General features: G+C 36.7%; 1 protein-coding gene across 2 annotated transcripts; it reads right to left on the bottom strand.

The window, feature by feature from the left end:
- Positions 1 to 5,677: 5,677 nt before the first annotated feature.
- Positions 5,678 to 9,814, bottom strand: LOC141379079 (serine/threonine-protein kinase pim-2-like). 2 transcript variants are annotated; one of them, XM_073931678.1, is made up of 8 exons: positions 8,565 to 9,814; positions 7,705 to 7,968; positions 7,311 to 7,405; positions 7,176 to 7,226; positions 6,726 to 7,101; positions 6,429 to 6,605; positions 6,122 to 6,210; positions 5,678 to 5,968 (listed from the first exon to the last, which is right to left on the bottom strand). In XM_073931678.1, the coding sequence occupies exons 1-8, from the start codon at positions 8,755 to 8,757 to the stop codon at positions 5,957 to 5,959; spliced, it is 1,257 nt and encodes a 418-aa protein (XP_073787779.1). In that variant the 5' UTR covers positions 8,758 to 9,814; the 3' UTR covers positions 5,678 to 5,956. The 2 variants fall into 2 exon arrangements, with proteins under 2 accessions (XP_073787779.1, XP_073787778.1); XM_073931677.1 differs by having other exon boundaries at positions 6,429 to 6,656.
- Positions 9,815 to 10,089: the final 275 nt, after the last annotated feature.

Consider the following 10,089-nt stretch of genomic DNA (forward strand, 5'->3'; position numbering starts at 1 on the left):
ATAGAGGGTTGCGCGGTGGCACAGTGAGTAGCACTGTCGCCTGACAGCAAGAAGGTTGCTGGTTGGAGCCTCGACTTGGTTCTCCCCATGTTGGCGTGGGTTTCCTCCGTGTGCTCCGGTTTCCACCACAGTCCAAACACATGCAATACAGGTGAATTGGGTAAGCTAAATTGTCCCTATTGTATGTGTGTGAAAGAGTGTGTATGGATGTTTCCCAGTGCTGGGTAGCAGCTGGAAGGGCAGCCACTGCGTAAAACATATGCTGGATAAATTGGTGGTTCATTCCACCGTGGCAACCCCAAATTGATAAAGGGACTAAGCCGAAAAGAAAATGAATGATTATGCATAGAAGATGTTGACAGATGTTTAATATCTCTGCCTCTGCTGATTTCACTTTTGCACACATTATACAGTATCACTTTGTTTTATCTGCAGCACCACTGACTGTAAAATGCTTCCACAAAGAACATGAAGTTTCACTCTTTTTCATGGTGCCCAAATGTATTTGAGGAGTTTCAAGTTAATAAAAAGTGACGGGAAGCTATGCTAAGGTTAACTAGCCTAAAGCATATATCTTGCTGTCTGCAAACGACAGTAATTTAGACGTACCATATAACTCCCATAAGTGCATACTATTCGACACAACTGCACAAGCATCGTTTTAACCTTTATAAACGAACGTTAACGTTACTCAGTCAACAATTTATTGTCTAAGTTACCGCGCTAACAGAGCTAACGTTGCGTATACAGAGAGCACCCGGTTGCAAACTTCAAAAATGCAGCGTAATGGAATATCCCGATCAAACTCCGCTACAAGTTTATAAACTGCATCTGGAACCCAATTAAGGTACAAAAATCTATTTAACAAAAATAGTGATGCAGTGAAGTATTTTTTTCGCTCAGCCGAGCCTTCTTTGTATGTTGCTGTGGAGAAGATTGTGCCAGACACCTTTTACCTCCGCCCCGCCCTCCAACTTCTGACTGAGCGTCTCTCTCTCTCTCTCTCTCTCTCTCTCTCACTCTCTCACTCACTCACTCACGCGGGCATGCACTGTGGTCTCATGAGGAAACGCTGCTTTTTGATATAATGTTTTTCTTGCTCCCAAATACAAATAATTTTTCAAGTATTTGTTCGAAATAAGTATTCGTAAAAACCCGCTATTCGTGCCTTTCCGAATACCGTATATGGGTTCGGCTCCACCCTTAATATATATATATATATATATATATATATATATATATATATATATATATATATATATATATAAATAGATTGTGTGGCTTGTTTCATATGCAAACAAGTATCGGCATCTGAAAAGGTGTGAACCAAATGTGTGCAGGATATTAAGAGTTGTAAGCCAAATAAACCATTTGGTTAATCTCCGGGGAGGTTATATCCTTTGTTATAAAGTACTGTCTCATAGAGCTCAATATTTCCACTGACTGTAAAATCTACACTGGACCTCAAGCAGCTTGGATTATGTGCCTCTCCTCACTTCTAAAGGAAATATCAAGTTTAAAAAAGGACTTTGGCAAACTGACTAAGAGTTTTTATGAGCAGTCTTTTGTCCTCTTTTGCTTCCATATGCTGACCAGCTTCATCGAGGATTTGACACCTGTCCACACTGTCAGAAGGACAATATTACTGTGCTCGATTGGCCAGCAAACTCTGGCCTATGGAAAGAGAACCTATGAGGTATTATGAAGAGGAAGTTGTGAGTCACTAAACCAAACAACGCTGAAGAGCTAAAAGCCATTTTTCAGAGCAACATGGACTTCACATCTCAGCAGTGCCACAGACTGATCCACTCCATCCCACGTCACATTGCTAAAGTAATTCATGAAAAAAATTGCCCCGACCAACCATTGAGTGCTGTACATGTTATTAATTTACAGTAGTCAAACATTTCTATGTTAAAAATCTTATTTTTAATTGGTCCTAAGTAATATTCTATATTTGGGGTTTTCATTAGCTGTAAGCCATAATCATCAAAAGTAAATCAAACAAACACAAATATATTAGTCTGTGTAATGAATCTATTCTATATATGAGTTTCACTATTTAAATTGAATTACAGAAATAAATTACATGGCTTTTACATGGCATCTAAATTTATCGAGATGTACTTTCTATTTGAGTATCTCCCATTAGGCAGTTGTGCCTACAATGACTTTGAAGCATCTGCTGCCAGTGTGAACATCTCCACCGATTACTAAAGTCATGATGGCTGCACCACAAGATACATACACGAAGCAACTCTTTCTTAAATATTTCTCAAAAATTGGAATATTGTAATTTATTGAAAAGGAATAGACAGTTTGTTATGTACCAATACATCTTCCCAAAATTGCCAGAAGAGCTTGTGTGAAGTTGCTCCTTAAACTTCATAAATGTATTATATGTTGTAAGGAATTTACCATTAAATAGCTTTTTTTAAATATGGACTATTCTTGTGTTATTTAAAGTCCATTCATTAAATGAACCGATTCGTAAATAAAGTTTATCATTTTATATATTGGTCACATATCTAAACACATTTTCCCTACTAAGCATCTATTTTGTAGTTACACTTTGAAGGCTTACCTTTGCATGAACTCTAGAGTTGCACCAACTTCCAATGGATAACTGATGTTGAGACAGTAGTAGGTCACAAACATCATCAGAAGGGCATCACCACAATTTGTGACACCATCGTTCACAATGGTCTGATCCACAGCAATCATAAAGCAGCCAGCTGTCAGGGGAGAATTCCCTACATTACACAACACACACATTAGTCAAATTTTAAAATGTTAACAGTGCTTACATGGCTATTTCTCCTTTTTAGTTAATTACCCTGATGAAGAAATAATAGTAAAAAATATTTTTTTATGGTTTACTAGAAACCCCAGCAAGAAATAATTGATCTGTTCATTAAAAAAAACTTTACTTAAATGGGAGTGAATAATAATCATACCCAAACAACGATGCAAGGTGTACTGGGCAGTTGATCAACTTCAAATGGCAGACTTGTCTCATCAACTATCATGAACATCTTGGACTCTTCTTCATTAATATATTTCAGAAGCAGCATCACACATCCAGGAAGATCAGAATCTACTTGCTTTGCTTTGGCAATTTCCATGCCTGCTAAGACGTCCTCGATTTTGCTCTTTTTCTCATTGGACGTTAGGTATGAAATGACTCTCTTACATTTACTTGAAACAGCTTCTCTATCAACATCCAGTCCTGTTAGCTCTTTGAAGTGAATAATTAATCCACACATCTCGAACAGATATGGCCACTCTTCTACCAGAAGAGGTGTATCCATTCCACTTATTATGTTCCTTCTCTGATTGTAGAAAGTATTCATCATTTTTTTTCAATATCTTTGGTGTTCTTGCATTTGTTTTTGTGCATTGTCTTTAATTCTTCTTGTATGCATTTTTGAGATTCCTCAGTTTCACCATCTGGCAGCTGCTTTGGTTGCCAATTTATACAGCCGTATGTGTCTACTCTCTTAATCTTGAAAGGTGTGTCATCTCCCTCACTTGGACTGGATGTCTGTCTTTTCAGGTAAAGTGAGATTTTGCCCCTTTTCATGTTATCAACTCTACTCTGCAGCTGTTTGGTAAGGGAGTCATAACCGCTACCTACAACTTGATCTTCAATAACATATTTGAACGATTGAGGATACATTGCAACAATTTTCCTCGCTATTTCACTGAGATGTTTCTTTCCTGGTGTAGGGCAGATGGTCAGGATCTCACTTACCATCAGCCGAATTAGTTCACGTCTTTCACGTCCAGTTGGCCTCTCTTTGTTTTCCAGCTTTCTAGTAATTTCTGATGGAATTTTACTCCAGGGTATTTCGAAACTAAAGTGCCAGTTGTTGTCCACTGGAGTATGTCTGTAAGAAGCTGAGGCTTCACTTGATGATGTGGATTGAGGAAAGTTGGAAATATCCACACAGTCTGGAGTGAGCACAAAAAGTATTTGAAAACAGCTCATTACATTTCAAAATAAACTAAAACAGACAAAATTGGACTCAATTTAAGCTTATTTACCTCTAATGCCCATAAGTCAATATTGTTTAGTTCACAATTAAAGTATTATTTCTCCTCCCAAACCAAAAAATTATAATTTACACCCCTCATTATCCAAGTTGTTCATTTCAGTTCATAATTTTTTGTTTGTTTTTATAAACATTTAAAGATTGTTCTCCATATAGTTGATTCAATTGTAACCACACTTCTGTAATTTTACATTCCAAAATGCTTAGGAGCTCTAAATGATACCAGCCATAGAAAATCTAATTAACAAAAAAATAAATAAATTTGGACTATACATTTTTTTGTGCACAACGCCTCAAATCGACTCTTGCGCCAAGCTGAAACTACTAAAAGACTACTGCGCCGCGCCTTGCGCCACATTGCGCCGGGTGTATGATAGGGCCCCATGTCATGTAACTTAACCAAAGCACATCATTGGCCACACTAAGGTCTTCTCTTTCCAACTAAAACAATTCAATGTTGGTCTTAAAGAAACAGTGACAGGGGAATGAACACAAATATCATGTTGCCATATGGCAACACCATGCGGTAGAGGGTTAAGTGTGCGAAAAGCCTAGAAGCTGTCTGATGTTTGAATGCTTGAGATATTGAGATATCATTCAGAATGTCTCAACACACACACGCACGCATATATACACACACACACAGAAATTTTTTTAGTTTATTTCTTTAGTTAATCAGGTTATAACGCCTATATATATGACAAAGTTAATGATGTTACGTAAGAGTGTGATTGTTGATGTTTTGAGATTGTAAGCAGCATGCCCGACAAACTCTGTCCACTTTATTTTAGTTGAATCCCGTTGGTCCCGCGACACAGTCTTACATCTGTTAATTGTGTCTTGGATTTTAAAACTCGAAAAGGTCAACTCTGGGTCATTCTCAGCGCTGGGTAAATCTAGCTTTTTCTTTCACACTGCTTATAATTTACTAGGTAATCCAGGGTTAAGAAAAGTGTGGAAAAAATCCTAATTTTTAAAAAAAATTCAAGTAATAAAACTGAGTCTTGAGGGAAAACCGATCAAAGGTTAAAGGTCATTTAGGCCTTATGCGGTTTCAACACTTGTTCTGGAATGAACCAATTTTCTTTGCTTTTCCAGCAGAATGGCTAGTGTCTGTCCTCTAGTGGCCTCTGACTGATACTGTCTGAACTTACGTTTTTATTCAATCTTATAGATGTGGAAATGTCAGACCAGTAGATCTTGACTTTACAGGAACTTTTTTTTGGTCCCCGAGAGGAAAATGACCCCGAAGTTATTGTAGAAGAATAAAAAATACAGTCTGTACAGTATAAACATCATTACTTATATATCTTCTTAAAGAGATATGTTCAAGCCTCTGTGTGTGTATGTGTGTGTGTGTGAGAAAGAGTGTCTGCACAGTCCTCTACCCACTTTTTACTACATTGTGCTGTATTACTAAATTTGTTCACAATTTCCCGAAACCTTGCTCAGTTACAGTCACATCAGTTTATAAGTGTGTGTGTGAGTGTGTATGTGTTTAGTTGTCCTGGTACTTAAGTGTTCAAGTAATTTGTTTAAGTGTTTCATTCACTGCTGTCTGCTTTTTCAGCATCTTGGCTGATTTGATGTATTTTTGATGAAAACAGGACTGGTGCGACAAATATATTTTATTCATGTTTTTATTTACAAATGTTTTCATTGTTGGGGCTGTGCCCTTTTCTCCGGATCTTTTGTGTCTTTTCCAGGATCATTTCTTGAGGCCTGATCTTTTTTTTCTGGATCTTCTGTTGTTGCTGTGACCTTTTTTCTGGGATTCTTTGTTGCTGCTGTGTCCTTTTTTAAGCTCTACTGTTGAATCTGTACTTTTTTAGCGTCGGGAACTGTGGTGCTCAGTGGTGTAAACAATTTTTCCCATCCATTTGCACTACATTCCTTATTGCTTATTCCTTGACCTGAAACATTCAGACACACACCAAATCAAGGTTATTGATTCAGATTCGTCACAATAAACAAAAACCATAAAATGTACAAAAAAAAAAAACATTTTTTAAATGAAAGGAGAATCTATTTTCCAAATCATTAGAAGCTGATCTACAGTTCAGTACCTTAAACCATTCATGGAGAATGATTTCTTCCAGAGAAATCCGCTGGCTTGGGTTTTCCTGCAGGAGAGCTTGAATCAAGTCACAGCATTCTGTGCAGAACGATGGTGGGAAGAAGTGAGAGAAACACATTATCAACTTCAACTTTACATCTCCTGTCATTTTATTCATCTATAAGATCTGACTCTACTCTCCTTTAGAATCAGAACATTGTCACCATTATCCAATATCCAACTCTTAGTTTTAATCCATCATTTTGTATGATTTAAACTACAACTGCTCATCTATGATGTGATGAATGACGTCTTACCTTCTGACAATCCAGGCTCAGTCCAGTTTCCATCATCGATCCTCTGCGTGTCCGTGACTTCAGGAAATCGTTGACACAGCAGCAGGAACAACAGAACTCCTAAAGACCATACAGTGGATGGTTCTGCATGGTATTCGTCGTCTAGGTGGTACTCTGGTGGGAAGTACTCCTTTGTGCCTGAAGGAACAAGATTTGGTCTCAGCATGAAACATCTAAAGCATGTTTTCTCTGTAACATAAAAATACATGATTGGTCAAATTGACAGTCCAGACTACAGGTGTTAAGTTTAATACATACCACAGAAACTGTCATAGCCAGATTCCTGGAGAAGAGCCCCACAGCCAAAGTCAATTAGCTTGACCTCAAGCGTGTCCGTGTTGACCAGCAGGTTCTCCAGCTTTATGTCTCGGTGAAATACCCCACGTCTGCAGCACATGAGACCGGCCGTTGTTGCCTGCTCCATGATTTTTTGAGCCTGGCGTTCAGTGATGGAGCCGAGAGACATTATGAAGTCCAACAGATCTACACATGGTGAAGGTCGTTCCAGGATCATGATGTAACAATCCTGCTGGTCCTGCCAGTCCAGAAGCTCAATGATCTCTGGAACCTTGCCGCCTCTATGAGCCAGTATCAACAGGCCGATCTCTAAAGGAAGGGGCTCAGGATAACCAGCCTAGAAGAAAGATTAGTTAGGCGGTGTTGCTTCCCCAAATATACTGTTGTCAGTGCCTTTACATGTTTACTTACGATGTTGATGTATTTCATGTTCGATGGCTTTCTGACTATTTTTACTGCCACCTGTTCAACAAAACAACACTTCTGTTATAATCACATCAAATGCACTAAAAAGTGAACATAATATATGTTAAAGGGGTTGTTCACCTCAAGGCCATCCTCCAAGCGCTTTCCTTCATAGACGCTGCCAATTCCTCCCTCTCCAATCTCCTTGCCGAGTTCATACCGGTCCAGAATGTCACCTGTTAAAAGATGAATAATTGCAGCTGATGTGAAATGTCAAGCACTGACAGACACGTGTGTAATATTTGAGGTGGAATAGACTTATGCCTATATTCAATAATTCAATACATCGTGAAAATGAACCTGCCCAATACTGATATGGTGGACACTTCAAATTACAGCAAACAGTGATTGAAACTTTTAGAGTGCTTTTAAAAAATATATTTATATTTACAGAACTTAATGTAATGTACTCTACTTCATACTGAAGAGGATCATGAGAGAAGGCCACACATTCTCAAATGACCACTAGATTTACCTTCAGAACTCTTCTTGTGGATCTGAACAGGAGTCTGGTCCTCCTGACTAGAGCTGCTGCTGGACTTCTGGACTTTACAGGAGAGCAGCTTTTCAGGACTGTCAGTCCTTCTCCTCTTTCTCTCATTTTCCTCAGCAACATCAGTGGACTGAAGGCTGGTGATGGATATCGGAGGTGTTTGAGGATGGAAATCGTTCACATGAGAGCTGTGACAACTTCGTTTTCTCTTTTGGCCACTGAGAAAAGTCATCCACTGGTTGTCATCTGTATTTAGAGATGTAAGACATGCATTAATGATAATGATAATGGCTTATAAAATTGATTTGTATTTTGATGTAAAGTGTAAAGACACACTTCATCTTAGAGATCAGAAACAGTCATGAATTGGGTTTCTTATAGTGAATGCTCATAATTTGCCCTCAACAAATCTGAATCATACACATTTTATGCCCATTATTGAGTCCATTGAATATTGATATTTATACCATTTTTATATTTCATTGATATTATTAATAATCTGCAATTATTTAAATGATTTATGTACAATACAGATTGTTGTAAAGATTTCTCTTTTAGTGGATAAAATATGAGAAACTTTGATTACCAAACAATTGGTTCTACTTAGATTTGTGTTAAAAACCTAAAACAAGTTAAAAAGTTATTTTTTTTATTGTATGTGTTCGGTTTTTAGTTACTTTACTCTCAAAATCATTCCTCATAAATCTGCAGACTTTTTAAACAAAATTCTCATCAGAAATAGCAAAACATGTCCACAGAATCTGTCTGGGCCGATATGTACATGTACAGAGATCTAGTAAACACAAAGCATGGTCAGATTGACAAACAGTGACTGGATTTACCCTCAGCGTAAAGGGAGAGCGGCTTTTCAAAACTCTCCCACCTCCTCTTCTTTCTCACTTGTATGTCAATCTCCTCACCAACACCAACAGGTGAAAGGTTCTCAGCCACATTGGTGCTGGATGTTGGAGGTGTACGAGTATGTAAATCATACACCTGAGTTCCTTGAGAACAACGCTTTCTTTTCAATGCCATAATAACAGAATTCACTGGGAACACTACTATTACCAACTGCAATGAGAAGACGCAATGAGGAGATTCTGAACTGTCTTCTACTTTTAATGCTGCGTTCTTCTGTTTCTATGACAGCGCATTCCAGAACACTTGTTTACATTCAAAATCCCAACACCATATTGGACAAGCTATCTAAACTAGAAATATAATAGACAGACAGGCAGATACAAGCTATAATCTTTAATCTTTCACTTCTCAATAATAAGGAAAAGTATTTTCACCACAAATATCTACATAAATACAAGAAATAAACTTGTAAATACAACACCAACTGATTCTGAAACATTATTGTCCAGGAACTAAATAAAACACTGTCATTTTAAGATTAGATAATCTCAAGTAATTTTGATTTAACTGAAGAAAATAATAATGAATGTTGTAATTGCTAACAGAACAAACTCAAAATAACATTATTAGGCCTACATTTAGTCATGTGACATATGTGTAAAGTAAAACATAAAACTAAGACTAACATTATTATCCAGTAACAAAATGAAACAAAGTAATTTAAAGCTTAATTATATACAGTAGATTTTAGCTGAAAATAAGTTAGATTTATATTTATATATGAGCAATTCCAGTGTTATGGATGTGACATTTGTAGCAAAAACTCAAAACATAAATTCACATAAAAAATATTTGTTTAACACTGTATTAAACTGTTTATATTTTCCAGAACAACTGACCACAGAGTTATGGGATCAGAAAAATATCGTTCTGTATAAGTTTTGAACTTTAAATGAAAATACTTTGTAGAAATTCTTTGAATTAAACCGCACGACCTAAAATAAGTAATGATCATCAAAATGATAAGAGTTGGCTCTCTATAATACAAAAATGATTGATTTTATTTTATGTAATATTTTTGCCTTTATGAGGAAAAAGTGTCGTTATGGATGTGACCAATGTGGAATTGCCACTTGTGTGACTTTGGTAAATCAAATATAATTGTTTGAAAAAGTTGACAGAGACATTTTTACTTAAAAATACTTGCTAAAAATACTTTTACTTAAAATACTTGCTTAAAAAAAAAAAAGAAACGGGTTCTGTATTTTGGTGAAAACTTATTTTTTTCATGGCAAGGTTGACATTTGCATGGAATTGCTAAGATATGTTATATGTATAAGCATTAAGACTATATTTAGAGTCATCTTTGTTGGAGAGAAGAATTTATATCAATCAAGTAACGTTTATATGTGAATTATGTATAGCTATCACTATTTTCTATTATTGTGGGAAACACTCACATCTTATTACAGTAACTCGATGTTTTTCCTGCAAAGACAAGTAGGA

Source organism: Danio rerio, chromosome 19 (genome assembly GCF_049306965.1).
Source record: "Danio rerio strain Tuebingen ecotype United States chromosome 19, GRCz12tu, whole genome shotgun sequence".
In the NCBI taxonomy this organism is placed as follows: domain Eukaryota; kingdom Metazoa; phylum Chordata; class Actinopteri; order Cypriniformes; family Danionidae; genus Danio; species Danio rerio.